Raw genomic sequence first — 15895 nt, 5'->3', positions numbered from 1 at the left:
TTGCAAGGGCTTTACATCACGACATCCGGGCAAGACTCCCGGTCTGAACTGACTCGGTGTCGTGTCTGTGAAGATGCTGTGTGCTTGGAGCTATTTGATGTTGCCCTCTTTGTGAGCGAAACTCGACCTTGAGACACGAAAACTACCCCCACGGTCCCATATTGTCATGGGAAGACCATACACCAAGCATTCATTCTGATTCAAAGGCCAAGATTATGGCGATTTCTCCATTTGGCCGTTGAATGAGACATTTGCCACTTCGTCTACCGTTGTTGAGATGGCTTGGGACTTCGGGATCAAAGGCGCAAAGACGTCTTGCAGGAACGAACACGGGATGCTCTCAACAGCATGAAAATTGATCTCGATTCCTCGGTCCCGACCCGTGTCCATTTTCTTTTCACGAAGGATCCCGAAATTGAAAAGGAACAGTCCTTACTAACCGGATGTGATTCTCATGTTTGTAGCACAACGCAATGGGGGGGCTTTCACGATGTTGTGGCTCCATCCTTCCGGGCCAAGCTTGGCTGCTTTTGTCGAGGCTCAGTGGTGGAATAGATCCATATATTCATTTTAAAGGTAGCCAAACATACGTGTACACTTGAGTTAAAAATAATCTGACTCGTATGCTGTCCACGTTGCTAGAACGGTTGGCAGCTGTTGAGCGTTTCCAGACAGCATCAAGCTAATACTCTACGCCATGCTTTATCCAAGACACCGCATTGGGCCACTGAATAAACTCAATGCTGTCTCCTGGCAGACTCTAGTTTATGCTTATCCCTGTTCCTGCTTGGAGGCAAGAAAGGGTTGCCGGTGGATGGTGGTCAAACAGCGGCTGAACAAGGGGGCGTGTACGAGCTTCTTCAAGCACGTCTCCCTTCGCACTTTGCTATTCTCGATCAAGGCATACATCTTCTTGACTTGGTTGGTTGGAGACCACAGTCGCCGTCTCACGCCCCTAAGAGCTGAGAATTCGTATCAGATCAAGAGCTATCTGCTGTTGTGCCATGGCATCGGGGTTTCCTCTGGGACGACGGCGGTGATGCCGGCCGGTGTGATGAGTTCCCGGTGAGGCGCCCGGTACTTGATGCTTCGCGGAGTTTGCAGGATAGTGGCGAGAAATCGAGAGAGAAGTGATGCTGCTATAGCTTCTACAGCTCCCCGGCGTCTTCTCACTGTCTGCCCTTGTTCTTCACCCTGCCCGTCACTCGCTTGGGCTTGTCATTTCTGCGCGTTCCCACCTTTGAAGGGTGCGTACTCCTCTCATTGAGTCTGGAACAAGACTCTGCCTATCGTTCATCTAAGTTTTCCCCGTTCTCCCCTGTTGCTGCGTCTCTGGTACGCAACTAGCCGCTTCACTCGTTCTCATCCCAGTCATTCACTATCAAATCATTTCACCCTTTCGCTGGCCCTATCCATTGCCCCTGCTGCAGTCGAGTCTCGCTTGCACGTTGCTCGACTAGGGGGGCTAAGAAGCTGTCGCGATGAGCTTGCTGGGAATCCCACCTCCAAACGGCGAGTCGTCTTCCTCGGCTGAACGCTTCAACAGTATGACTTCTCAGGGGTTCAACACCATGACTGTTCAGGGGGGATCGCACCCTCCCGTGTCCTACAACCAAGTGTCCCAGTATCAACTCAGACCTGGCGGGACTGGCTCCCGAGACTCGGTGAGTACTTCAATGCCACTACTATCAACGTGAAAACAGTTGCTAAACTTTGTCAAGTCCGTGATTCGGGGCATCAACGGCGACTTTCACCCCGGTGTTCAAACTCCTCGATCAGGCGTAACTCAAGCCTCATGGCTCACCCACGGCGGAAACGACTCGAGTCTCTCCTTCACCTCGTCCATACAACAAGAAGAAGCCAAGCTACGCTGGGACTCGGACGAAGAGCTCAAGAAAATGTCCAAGTCGATGCTCATGCTCCAGAAATGGGGTCTCATCATCGGCCTCGTCGGGCTCAACGCCGCGCTCATCTACATCGGATGGAGATACTATGAGGTGTACTACTTCCTCCTTGTTCTCCTCAGCTCGAATACGATTCTGCAGACATTCATGTGCTTTTGCATTATGCTTCATTGGTTCTGCACTCATATTCTCTGCTTTTGGTGGAAGCCCAAGGAGAATGTTCCGGATGAGCCAGAGAAGATGGTTCTTTTGCTTCCCTGCTACAACGAGACGTACGAAGAGTTGACACGGTCTCTGGACTCTCTCATCACGCAAAAGAACATTGATAACCACCCCCGTGTCATCTTTATCGTCGTTGACGGGAACGTCCGCGGTCCTGGCATGACAAAGACAACTCAGGGCTATCTTCTTGAAGACATTCTCGAACCAGGTCCATCTCGCGACTTTGAGAATGGCTACCGTGCTCGCGACGGTCTCTTCATGCCAGTCAAGACACAGACTGGATTCTACAGGGGCATTCCATACGTCTTTGTCGGCAAGCGATACAACCAGGGAAAGCGAGACAGTCTATGCTTTGCCCGATCGCTCCTCTACCACTTCAAGCAGCGATCCGAGAACGTTGTCACAATGTTCAACAACGATCTTTTCGAGTACATCGGCAACAACTTTGTGCAAGCTGGTCTCGATGACGTTACCTATCTCTGCGGTATGGATGCTGATACAGTTTTTGACGAGTTCTGCATCTGGGAGATGATCAAAGAGATCCGCAAGAACCCCAAGCTTGTCGGCGTGTGTGGCCACGTCTGTGTTGACTTTGACGGTCGCAACTGGGGTCTTTGGTCTCTGTACCAGTCTGTCGAGTACTCTCAGACGCAAGGCCTTCGTCGCATGTTCCAGTCCCGCATCACGGGAAAAGTCAATTGTCTTCCCGGTTGTTGTCAGCTCATCCGCGTCGACGAGGCCACGTTTGGCGATGCTGTCCTCAGAGAGCGCTTTGGATACTGCCCCAAGCCCAATGATATCATGACCCAGCACATCATGGGTAACTATTCCGAGGATAGTATTCATGCCTCCATCATCTTCAGCCTCTTCCCCGGTAAGCAGACAGCGCAGGCTCTTCGTGCCAAAGCCATGACTATTGTCCCACAGACCTGGAAGGTCTTTCTCTCGCAACGCAAGCGCTGGGCACTTGGAAGTATCTCGAATGAGTTTGTCATGATCTTCCGACCAGGTATTATTCCCATCGAGCGACTGCAGAGTGTCATTGCTGTCGTGACTTGGGCCATCACCCCCTTCATCATCGCGGCGTTCGTCGAGCTCCTCATGGTGTTTGCCAAGAGAGGACGAGAAGTGATGCAGGATCCTGTCTTTTTGGGTCTCATCTGCGTTCTATTCTTCCGCTACGTAAGTCCTCTCCTCTTCACGACTATCCGCAGCTTCAATGCTAACACCAACAGCTCTACTCATTCTGCATTGGCTTCTGGCTGCCACGCAACAACCTCGAGCGGGCCCAGTACTTTGCAGGCTTCGTTCTTCATCTATTCACTTCCCCATTCATGAACATTATTATCCTGGTTTATTCCCTTATACACTCTGACGACTTCAAGTGGGGCAAGACTCGTGAAGTCGTTCGCGATAGTAACGAAAAGGACGGCGACGACGTCGGTGGGCGAGGCACGCACTGATCAAGTATATTTTGGTGTCGCATGAGACAAATGTCTAGTCCTTGTTAATTATACGCAGTGTGTTTGTTGATAAATTGTTTAGAGGGCATGAAGGGCGGTAGCTAGGCCGAGTATACGCATAGTTCGGCATGGTGTAATGTTGATAATCGGCTCAGTCGTGCAACTTGGTTTTTGGAAATAGAGAAAATTCCATCATGCGTGCATGAAAAGATTATGACTCTCATAGATTTTGAGTGCTTGATCATGGTCGGAACAAGGCTGTGTGTATGGACCCATTCGCAAGGTCATGGTGTTGAGAACAATCGCCTATAGTCTCATGATGAAGAGAAACACACGATTTGGACGTGGAGGATAAGACATGCCATGATAGAGATAACGAGAGTCCGAGTGATTGGTTTTTACATGGATTCACGGATAAGATAACACCAAAATCATGGATACTCGGCATCCCCATATCTCGATCGGCAATTAGATGCCGAGATACTATTCCCCCTGTTCGGAGGTCTAGCCTCTTTCGACTTTGATAGACGGCCAACATATCGTCGCAGATTACATGTCAAGTTGATCAAGATGCCTTCAGAAATTGCAAAGACCATTTAATTGCATTGGTGATTGTTGGCAAGATTCTTTCTACATAGGGTCACAGGCTCCTCTCCTGTAGACATTACGTAGTAGCATTCGCCAAAGAGCATGATCCTTCATGGACATCCTTTCCTAGAGCAGCAAGAAATTCTCCTAGCTTTTAGATTATAAGCTTAGAGGATTTAATGCATCACGCGATTAAACTACCCCTTGGCGCAGCGCCGGAGGGAAATGGTTACCATTCAGGGTAGCCAAGTCCATGGTGTCGAGAATCCCTGCTCCAAGATACCCTCCAACAACATTATCAACAACAGATCAATACGAATAAACACGTAAGAGTCACGCATTCATCTCCTGTCCCCATGATCAATCATCTCCACAAACCAAATCATGAACAAACTCCGTGGTCATGAGCGCGTCTGCACAAGATAAATCAACCCCGCACGAAGATACCAACGGGACTTTTTTCCTTGATTGGGAATAGCCTCTGTCCCCCTTGTTGATCTCCGGTAACATCCCATTGGCTTCACTCTTAGCGTGCCCAGCTTTGAGGCTCGAGAGAGAATCTGGGGAAAGTGGGAACCGCCCAGAGTTCCTCGGCCGAGCCATGCAACTTCTCCTCTTTTCAAACTCATTGATCTGTTGAAACATACGATATGAAGGGGCAGACGAAATCCCGGTCGGGTTGCCAGGTGTGCAAGGCGAAAAGGGTACCGACCCATCCCATCATCCTTATCGCTCTCGAGGCTGACATGAACTGTCTTCCCTGTAGCTGAAGTGTGATGAAAGCAAGCCGAGCTGTCAAAATTGTAAGGACAGAAAGATTGTTTGTCCTGGCTACCAGCAGACGCTCAAATGGTCGACCAAGCATGAGCGGCGCAGCAGGCGCAATACCAATGACCCCCCCAATCTCGATCAACTCATCTCTGCCGCTTCCGTGTCATTCCAAGAGCATCATGTTTCAGACACGCAGAGTCATGTTCGATCGTCCGGCGCTACTCCAAGTCTCCCTCCTACACAACTACCCTCTTCCTCAGAGAAGCAGGCCAAAGGTGGCATCGTCGCCACAAGTTATTCCCAACCATCAACCATCAGTAGCCAACGACGTCTGAGACTAGCCACTCTCAAAGCTGATGATGCTTTGACGGCTTTACCCACGAAGCTTGAGCTCAAGCTACTCCAACCAACCCCGAGCAACTCCGAAGATGCTGAAGAGAAGCAAATTGTTGTCTCTAAGGGCTGCTCGTCAGGTTATATACCAATCAGCTCCCCAGCACAGGCCATCTCCGAACCATCGACATTCCTCATTGAGCTCTGGTTCAAATCCGTGTGCGGTGCCTGGGCAGCCTACGACTCTCCGACGAATCCCTTTCGACGACTTGGATCTTCCCTATGGGGCTCGTCGCGACCTCTCTTTTATTCTCTACAGAGCATGGCAGCTGCTTCCTTGGTCAAGCGCCAGCCTGAGATCCAAGAAATAGCTGCGTCAGCTCCACGGATCGCGACCGAAGCAATTATCCACGAACTCAAGAAACTGTTTGAAGCGCCCAATACCGTCACGACCATACCCCACGCCCTTATAATATCGCTTTTCTGTTTGAGCTCGTCACTTTGCTGGATGGACCACAAACAGCTCGGGCTACAATACCTACGTCACGTCAGGGTGATACTGTCTCTGCTAGAGATGCGATCCAAGTATCTTACGAAAGAAGATCAAAAGCTCGTTGAATTCTTCAAAGAGTGCCTCATTTACGAAGAATCCGTTAGAAGTATCGTGACGAGCTACAAGGAAGACATCAGCACCCTCGTGGAATGGACGCCCGCAACCTACCCACCGTACGACTTTGTCCTACACCCCTGGACTGGTGTTCCACCCAAGATAATCGCGCTCTTTGGTAAAGCCATGTCCTTGTGTCGCAGGTCTCGCGATACGTGGCGAGGCAGTATCGCGCCCACGTATGAGGTGATGTGGCAGGCGATGCTAGATATCAACGAAGCTCAGGCCCTCGAGGAGACACTCTTATCGGTCGAGGTACCAGCTCTTATCGAGGATGCGGGCGAAATTCACAAGGAAGATGGCCTAGACATGGACTTGCACCGCGCTGCCGAGGTGTTTCGTCTATCTTCGCTTCTTCAGCTCTACCAGACATTTCCGGACCTTGTATCCAGGCGACTACCGGATAGAATAGGTTCGGGAAGTGTTACCAAAACAACATGGCCGACATCTCTCGCCCTTTACATAACCGGGATACTCTCCGAGATCCCAGCAGAGTCAATCCGATGTCTTCAACCCCTACTATGCCTAGGCGTAGGCTCCGGACTCCGGTGTATAACAGTATCCACTGAGGAGGCACCCCCAAAGTTGGAGCTGTCAGATACAAGCTGGTCGGACATGTCTTACCCAGTGATCGGGGACTCCAAGTCTCCAAAGCAGAGGCATTTCTCTGACGTGGGTCTGGCGCGCGAGTTCATCATGGACAGGCTGAGGGGATTTGGCCAAGGTCCAGCTGTAGGCCCTATTGTCATACTTCGGGAACTTTTACAGGCCGTCTGGTCATGGTACGACAGTGAGGCGGTGCCGGGATCGGTGCACTGGCTCGACGTCATGGCTGATCTCAAGTATGAGACTGTCTTTGGTTGACGTGGGGGAAATGATTCGAGTAGATACCCAAAATCCAATAGACTCATCAATAGGCCTGGTTCTGTTTAATCGTATGTGAATAGCGGGCATCGTTTACGCCCATTACCCCAAAATCCAGCACCTGGGCCATAAAACTGCCGACTCTGGCATAGAAGTCCCTGTCACACACGTTGGTACCATCCCAAGACACAAGCGGAAACAAGATTGACATCCTTATCTCAAACCCTTGTCCCAACGACCAGCATTCAGAAGTCCTAGCGGCAAACCTATTGCCCCCTCCGCCTTTCCGCTTCAGGCTCGAGTTCCCGTCCACCCACCAACCACAGACAAAGGCCAACCGGGGCGGGGGTCGCATCCGCGCGAGTCAGGCTAACACCTTCTAGGCAAAAAAATCCCGTCCCAAAATCCGGGGAAACAGGGTTCTCTACGGCGCGGCTTATCATCCTTGAAAGCTTGTCGCAAGACAAGGGGGGGGGAGACTATCAGACATGGAGGACGGGGTTTATATTCAACGCGATGGCTGCTCTTTTGGACGTGGGTTTTTGTGTCACGGACAACACATCTCCGAGACGACTCGGTGCTCCTTTCTCCTCACTACTGTTAATTTCCATTATACTTTGCCATCATGGTGTCTGAGAAGGGCAGTGATAGTGACCGGCAGGTGAAGTCTTTTGATCAGCAGGGAAAGCAATTTGAGGGTGCTCCCGTTGGAGATGCCGCCGACCTCAGTGCCTTGGGCTACAAGCCCGAACTGCGACGCAACCGCTCCATGTTCACACTGCTATTCCAATCCCTAGCTATCGCTGCTGTAAGTTCCTCTTCATCATTTCGATGCTTTGTCTAACTCTTGATAGATCCCCTATGGCTTCGGTGCACCAATGATCAACTCGATCTACGGCGGCGGCCAGCTTGCCATGTTCCTCGGCTGGGTCGTCGTCTGTATTCTTGACGAATGCATTGCAATTTCTCTAGGAGAGCTCGCTGCCAGATGGCCGACATCAGCAGGCCCTTACTACTGGAGTTTCCAGATCGCCTCTCCGAAGTATCGAACCGTTCTCTCCTTCATAACCGGCTGGACATGGCTCGTCGGTAACTGGACCATCACTCTGTCCGTCAACTTTGGCTTTGCCTCCTTGCTTGCTGCCGCTGTCGGTATTTACTATCCCGACTACGACTGGCAACCCTGGAAGCTTCTCCTTATCTTCTACGGTCTCTGCCTCGTCACCTTTTTCATCGTGGCGTTTGGAAACAAGTTTCTACCGACTGTGGACACGTTCTGTGCCGCCTTTACGGCCATCACCATCTTCATTGCTTGCGTATTCCTTTCTACAAAGGCCGCTGATGGCCGACATTCCCCTAGTTACACTCTGGTAAGTTGTACATCTTAGACTCGAGAAGGATCTGGTTGTTAACATGCCCAGGGCCACTATGACAATACTTTGAGTGGATGGGGAGACTTTTCCTTCTGGATCGGAGCTCTTCCCCCTGCGTATACGTGAGTCGACATGCTTCCCTAAAGAAGTTCTTGACTAATATACACAGATTTTCTGCCCTGGGCATGATCACAGCCATGGCGGAGGAATGCGGCGACGCGACTGTCAAGCTCCCTCGAGCCATCTCGCTCTGCGTCCCCGTCGGTTTCGTCGCTGGTCTGTTCTTTGTAAGTGCCTACCATCCATATCTACAACTTGTCAGCTAACTCTTGTCCAGATCATCCCCATGTGCGCCACTCTCCCACCCCTGGCAGAACTCCTCGAAGCGCCCCTCGGTCAAGTCCTCCCATATATCTTCTACCGAGTCACGGGCACCAAAGCCGGTGGCATCGCCCTCACCGCCTTGGTCCTGATCATCACACTCTTCTGCTCCATCTCCATCACGGTCGCCGCCTCTCGAACAACATGGGCTTTTGCGCGAGACGACGCCATTCCCCTTTCCAAGGTGTGGTCCAAGGTCGACAAGCGTCATGGTACGCCCATCTACGCTCTGATCCTCACCACCGTTATCGAAATGCTTTTGGGTCTGATCTACCTCGGCTCTAGCTCAGCCTTTAACGCCTTTGTTTCCGTTGGCGTCATTGGTCTGGCCATCTCATATTGCATTCCTATTCTTCTCTCAATGCTCACTGGACGAGCTGGAGTCAACACAGCCCCTTGGACCTTCGGAAAGAGATTTGGCTGGGTCGTCAACATTGTCGCGGTTTCGTGGATCGCCTTTGAGATGGTCCTCTTCTCGATGCCCCCAGCCATCCCCGTCACACCCGTTACCATGAACTATGCCGTCGTCGTCTTCTTCGGTTTCATGACGATATCGGCTGTGTGGTACTTTGTCCACGCAAAGAATGTGTACAAGGGACCACCCGAGTCTGATGGTTTGAGCATTGAGATTGAGGGAAGGTAGGGTTTCTGAGGGGAATGTGCGATGTCTTGCGTTTCTGGCCTTTTTTCATTATTGGGTAACGTATATGATAAGCGAGCGCCGCAGACAAGCGAGCGCCGCACTTTTCTCAACCCTCTTTAGTAAGATCACAATAAAAACATAATAAATTAATTAATTAATTAAAACTACTCGCTATACTCTTCCCCGGAGGTCTTAATTACTACTTGATATGTTCTAGCATTATGACCGGGCTTGCCGCATACTCTATAGTGCCGAACTCCCGGTCGCGCCGACCTTCCTTGACTACCACTTCTCGACGATTTAGCTACTACCTGCGCATTAATATCTATCTGATTAATTGCTTGCCTTCCTTCCTCTACCGTTATTACCCCTCTCTTCTGTAGCTGGGTTTTTTTTGCCCTCCGGCGCCGGCTTAGTATCTCATTTGCCTGTCGAAGATCCTATACCTTAGCCCTTAATAATGTCATCTCATATATAATTGCCTTTGTTCCCTTAGAAAGATACTTTAATGCCTTAAGAATTGACTCTGGGGAGCTACTTTGATGTCTTCTGATTCGTCTTTTAAGGTATTTAGACTAAGATTCGGCCTTAAGCACTATCCTTGGGGTCTTTGAAGCCCAAGGGGTTAAGGGCCCGGCCTCTTCCTCAACCGGCGTTGGAGTCCGTAGCTGCATATTAAGCTTTGAGACTACACTTTCCGGGTCAAGAGGGACAAGTCCAGCCCCTCTAAAAGTAGACCTGATATTTTATTCCGTTATAGTAGCTTAATAAGCGGCATAGAAGGCCGGGAAGAACTCGGTCTTAGAAACGTGGGTAATAGAGCATCTGATCAGATGCTCTATTTCTCGACTATAAGCCTTTTTAAGTAGGCTAAAGTACCCGACGTCAAGAGGCTGAAGTAGATAAGACGAATGAGGCGGCATACAAAGCGTAATAATCTTATTCTCCTCGTAATATCTCTCGAAGTCGACGGAGTGGTGACTTTCGTGGCCATCGAGGACTAGAAGACGATAGCGACTATTTGATCGCTTAATTATACACCGGTCAAAGTGCTTTAGCCACTCGAGACCGGTCTCGTTATCGGTTCAGCCATTTTGGGAGGTTGCAATAGTCCAATCGCCCGGGAGGTTGCTTTCTCTGTACCAGTTGGCGAGGTGATATTAGCCCGCACCTATGATGAACGGCTGAATCGCTTGGCCCTCCGCATTGATCGCCTGAATCACTGTAATCCATTCCCGGCTTCCAGGCTGTATTGATTTTGGTCGACCACGCCTTTCTGCGCCAGTAACAACCATTCCGCTTGCAATCATACCCATAAGGAAGCCAGTCTCGTCAAAGTTCCAGATATCATCTAATCGGATGCCGTACTTCGCGATTATATTCGCCACGAGCCGAAACCACTTCCGGATTTCCTCTGGATCTTCGCACTTAGCCCTCTGGTAGTCATATTTATGAAAAAAACGCGTCTTTAGCTTTTCTTGTCGCCTGACGAAGTTAGAAGCCCAGCGCTTGCCGACGGGTGGCGCGTCGCGGTCGGCAAGCAGTCGATTAGCCATTGCTTCAATAGCACGCAGTCGCGGGGGAAAACCTCGCGCATCTAGGTCGAGAATGAATTGAACTATGATCTGTTCCTCTAGATCAGATAGTCGGCGTGAATTTGGGATAGTATCGCGTCGGGATTGAATGCCCTGCTGGCGGCGACGTAGCCGCCGCTCATCAATCTTATACATCCCTGCAGCGCTTCGGATGCTTAGTTTTGGGTTATTTTGAAGGGCTTGAAGGGCAAGAAGCGTTCTAGCCTCAGTATTTGGGTCTGACATATTTGGTGGTTGATAATCAATTGATCAAATGAAAAGTTAGGTGTAGGAGGGAAAAGTGCGGCGCTCGCTTGTCTGCGGCGCTCGCTTATCATGTACGTTAGTAGATATCTATTTATTACGAACAAGTAAAGGTTTTATAATGCCATCTCTGGCCTTGCTTGCCATCTAGTTCAAGGCTTGTCGTGCATTATTCACCACCAAGGTAGGCAATGAATGCCAGACTTCGTCTCCGCCACAAGAGCGAGGGTGTAGTCATCGCAATGCCTCAATTGGAGAAAGAAGACTTCCAGTTGCGCCCCCTCTGTAGCGATCTAGGTTACTAAATAGCATAACCCACTCCTTCAAGCCTTTTTCCCATGAACCTTTTGCTTCAGCTTTTGTATCGTCTTTGTTCCCCTTTTCAACACAAACGTCGCATACTCCCCATGCCCTTCCATTTCCATCGAGGCTCTCTTCTTGATCCCAATGTACTCCCTTACATCTTCATCGGTTTCTCCAATTGCCACGACGATGCCGAGATAGCGGCGAAGGATCACATTGAGAATTATTCTACACATTCGTCCATTGCCGCCCTGGAAGGGATGGATATCCACGAACTGTAGTGTATATTTCGCAGCAAGAGAGAAAGGATCAACGCAGCCATGGGTCTCTATGTGTTTGATCTCTTCTTTGAGGCTGCTGCAGAGTTCCTTCATACGTTGCGGGACGTACTTGGGCATGATGAACATGGTCGAGCCGGCGCCGACGGCGACATTGCGATAACGGCCCGCGTACATCTCCGAAGGCACCTCTGGCAGCTCTTCATCGATTATTGACACTCCATTGCAGAGGATTGCATGGGTCTCTTTGATGAGGTCTTCGGTGAGGTCTTCACCGCCTGCCACAAAGTGATGGTTGAGGTACTCGAAGGCTTGGAGGTGCTGAACGACTTCTCGGCCTTGGCGTAGGAGCTCTTTCTCTGGTATTTGTCGCAGCGACTGATCAACCGCCAGCAGCTCCTCTATACCAGTTTTATCAGTATCCCTTCCATCAAAGGCCGGCACTGAGCCCTGATTGAGTATCCTTCGGCAGAGGTAAAACGTCGCCTCTTGGCTAAGCCTGCCATGCTCGATTCGGTTGCTCCCATAGATGGAGTGTATCAGAAGCTCGTTGAACTCTTTCTTGAGTAGGCTCTCTCTCTGCCGAGTCATCCAGATTCCGCAAGGTGTCCAAGTAACGGGCGGTTTTGGTGAAGAGATCCTGGGGATTGGTCTTGTCATCTTCCGGATTTGTGCGATAGATGGAATCGGGCTGTAGAGCCAGAGAAGAATTTTTGATGCCTTTGTTAAACATCATGTTCCATTGTGGTCTCTATTGAATGCAAATGGCGGTTGAATGGGGCCTGCGCAGATACAAGATCCATCAGCTGAGTTTAACCCCGTCCTCAAAGTTTGCTCCAAGAGTCATGCAGCCTCGATGTGAGTCACCATGCATTCAACTTTATTTTTCAGTAAGGAGCGATGCAGACGCACTCGACGATCTGTGTCATAAAGGAGAATCGAGGGACAGACCTCAAGCTTCCGTTGCCTGCACGTGTCGGGCATTCTCGCTAGTGAATAACATTATGGTAGGAATAGTCTATGAGAGGCGCCTTGGAATTCTTGGTTTAGGTTGTATAAATGCGCTATTCAATCTCAGGTCTAGCTTTGGCTGCCATTGTTCAACCCGATGTGGCGCTTCAGAGTTGCTCCGTGGGAGTGTCCATGAGAACTCTGAGAACTTGATCCACGTCTCCTTCTCAATCATTGCCCCAATTGAGGCCACATTCAGCTGCCTCATCCAGAAAGAATCTAGCAATCATCGAAATTCAGGCATATGAAATACACGACCAAGACTGAAGTGCTACTCATAATGATGGTAAGCCATGCAATAGCCGCCAAGCTCTCCCAAAAGAGGGAGTTGAACCTGCAACTTGGCCAGTGAAGTATGAGATACTTTAATGGCTAGGCTCAACTCTGGCGCCAAATATTGAAGAATAGTCAGTCACCGAACTGGATGTGGAAGATCTCAATGCTATCATCCTCCTGAAAGAGCATTGAGCACACCGTGGTTATGAGTGGACTTGTCCGACGTCCTGGTACATACGACCATACCCACCGGAGAACTCGGGATCCCGTCCGCTCTCCCATAGATAAGCCGGTGAGGGGTGGATTAGTAGTTGGGTCGGTGACGACCAGCGAATCCCCGCTGTTGTATGTTTTTGCTCCACGTAGCAAGTCCTTTTTTTTTGTCTTGGTTTCAAGGTGCTTGTTTAGGATATTCAAGTTGTTGTTAGCTGGGCAAGTATTGGCATTAGCCAATGTTGTTGGTTCTCTCTTGCATTGAGTGGCCAATCATGTCGGCCTGTCGACGTGGCCTGCCATCCCATGAGTGCCCACAAGGCTCCAAGCCGTACCTTGCCCCAGTGTTATACTATTAACAATTGGCCTCTTCTTCTAGTCAAGTAGCTGCTAGGGGCTTATTATCGCGATACTTAGTTCTCAGGCGGATGATAGAGAGTGGGGCACTCATGGGATCCAACGACCGGTTCAGCCTTGTACCACCAAATACCTATCCTACAAAACTTGATCATCTTGTTACCATGTCCTCACTACCAGATCATGTCTGGTATCTAGTACTCTCCCTGTTCGAAGACGATATTCCCGTTGAGAGATGGCAGTCCTCCGAGCCTGCCAGGCTTCATCGCGCCAATGTAGAGGCCCTGCTCTCTCTCTCTGCCTTGTTTCTCGTCGCCTTTGACATCTTGCTCAACCCATGCTATATCGTACCTTTCATCTTAGCCGTGGGCAATATGCTTGCGGATTAATTATCCGATCACTCGTCGCCCGTCCACAGCTCGGGCAGGCCACTGGCGCCATCTCCTTGTACAACTGGGACCTTATAGCACGGCCACTGCAAATGTACATGGATACAGGGTATGGGCGTTCGCTCGTAGGCTTGTTGAAGGAGGCACGCACGCTCTTGGACTTGCCCCCTGCAGTGGACGGCCGACTTGACGAGAGACCGCTATCGCCGCGAGAACTTCAACATGGTTGAGCTCGAGCCGTTACTCCTCCACCCGACCCTGAAGATACTGGGGGTCTGTAAATTCGAATGCAAGGGGCGCCACGTCTCAGAGCTAAAGTGGCCCGACCGCGTCTCGAAGCTTGAAACTCTTGAGCTCAGGCGGTGCTTTCTCGACATGACGGGAATGAGGAGCATACTCACGCGCTGTAGCACCGTCCGCCGGTTGGCGATCCATCTCGGTCCTGAGCCTGCTCTACGTTCACTCGAGATAAGTCATCTGAGTTACCAGCCCTTAGACCAGGCACGCAACTATATGAGATTCGAGACGACGTTCGACTTGACTGCATTTGGCCAGATGCTGAGGGAGCTTGCAAAAGACCTCATCGAATTGGATTTAAATACAGCCAGGTACAGAGATTGCAGCAAGATCCAGGGAGAAATCGAGTCCCTGCGTGAACTCGGCTCACGACGATGCCTGAAGTTGATACCTCGCGATCTTGGCAGCCCAGCCTCCCTGAGCGGAAGGCTGCCGCGATTGTTGGAGTCGCTGGCCTTGTACCGCCATGCTCTGTCCGGGTATGATCGTCAACATAGCGAGGATCTGGCCAAGCTCATCACGGCAGATGGGCATCTCAACCTACGCGTGACAGTGGAGTGAAGGAGCAGCTTCTGAAAGGCTTTTTGGCGTCATTGGATAGAATCTTGACATTGTGAGGATGGAATTAGTCGTGGTTCTTAGCACTTGAGTGGTTGAAGCACGAGCTGAAGCAAACTCCCTCCCCTGTTCTCCCCTATAGCTTCTAGGATATCATGCGCATCTCGCAGAGATAGAGAATCAGTATCGAAATTCCCTGTCGTACCTGTTCCCCCCTCATGAAACAGAAAGAAAAAAACACTCATTCGGCAGATGAGAACGCGTCCGGTAGCAGCCGCAACTCCTGCAAGTCTGCGTCACCAACCGGAGTGCAAGGTTCGCGCAGCAGTGCCAACGAATAAACAAGTCTGAGGCGCACAATGAGACACCGGTTCTACATTTTAGGACAAACGTGATTAATGGACTACTATATAACTATGCCGTTCTTGTACCGAGAGACGTCTTGCACTTTGGCTTGTCCTGCAAGTGGTGATATCGTACGAGGTTACGAGTCAGCTCATACGTCACTCGCCAACATCATCTCTCTTTCCTCGCCGCTCACAAGCTTCACCACACTGTTCATAGAATCATTTCCGGCTCAAGCATAAGAGAGGCTCGAAAGCCTTCGTGAGACGTGGCCCAGCTATACCTGGGGGAGTCTCATCACGAGACTCAACGATCATGCATGGTTCACGACAGTGATGCCAACGATACAGACTTTGAGTTAATCTCAGCTACTATAGAGATGGCCTTGAGAAGAGGAGGCATAAGAGTGCAGATCGTCGGAGTCTCTCAGAGACAAAGACGCGTCTTAACAGGCAAATCAGGGACGGGACGCGTAGAGGCTCAGCCTGCATCTAAAGTAAACAAAGGCGGCAGGGCTGACTCATGCTGGAACAAAGAGATGAATAATGCACATGTATATGCCAAGAGACATGCCGTCTTTGCGAACGGGAACCCAGCTCGGACAAGCAGGCTCGGATCCGGACTAGACTTCATCACGATCATGACCCCGACCCCCACAGCGAAGCTATCGCGAACCAAACAAAGCATCCCAACAACACCGCAGCAAGGCATAATGCAGTCATCTTTTTTTCCCTCTTGTTGTTTTCTCTTTCAGCACGCAGCAGCGCTGGCAGCCTAGTTTCCAGGCTGCATCACGCAACCCCCTCACTCACACGATTCCC

The 15895-nt window shown here is 50.5% G+C and overlaps 2 protein-coding genes and 1 non-coding gene across 3 annotated transcripts; all 3 read left to right on the top strand.

The window, feature by feature from the left end:
* Nucleotides 1-1481: 1481 nt before the first annotated feature.
* Nucleotides 1482-3589, top strand: LRP88_09517 (chitin synthase-domain-containing protein; the record flags this gene model as incomplete). The annotated part of the gene is made up of 3 exons (XM_083246002.1): nucleotides 1482-1664; nucleotides 1722-3308; nucleotides 3362-3589. 3 exons carry the CDS (start codon nucleotides 1482-1484, stop codon nucleotides 3587-3589), a joined length of 1998 nt encoding a protein of 665 aa, XP_083097115.1.
* A 3848-nt stretch (nucleotides 3590-7437) lies between these two features.
* Nucleotides 7438-9209, top strand: LRP88_09516 (amino acid/polyamine transporter I; the record flags this gene model as incomplete). The annotated part of the gene is made up of 5 exons (XM_083246001.1): nucleotides 7438-7518; nucleotides 7667-8182; nucleotides 8234-8307; nucleotides 8355-8472; nucleotides 8523-9209. The coding sequence occupies 5 exons, from the start codon at nucleotides 7438-7440 to the stop codon at nucleotides 9207-9209; spliced, it is 1476 nt and encodes a 491-aa protein (XP_083097114.1).
* A 3940-nt stretch (nucleotides 9210-13149) lies between these two features.
* Nucleotides 13150-13265, top strand: LRP88_09515. Its single transcript, XR_014475188.1, has one exon. It is a non-coding gene; the product is annotated as a 5S ribosomal RNA (ribosomal RNA).
* Nucleotides 13266-15895: the final 2630 nt, after the last annotated feature.

The sequence above is a fragment of the Fusarium phalaenopsidis genome, assembly GCF_050370095.1.
Source record: "Fusarium phalaenopsidis strain FUZ10S chromosome Unknown contig_32304, whole genome shotgun sequence".
NCBI classification, from domain to species: Eukaryota; Fungi; Ascomycota; class Sordariomycetes; order Hypocreales; family Nectriaceae; genus Fusarium; species Fusarium phalaenopsidis.
This window is presented reverse-complemented; position numbering and strand designations above follow the sequence as displayed.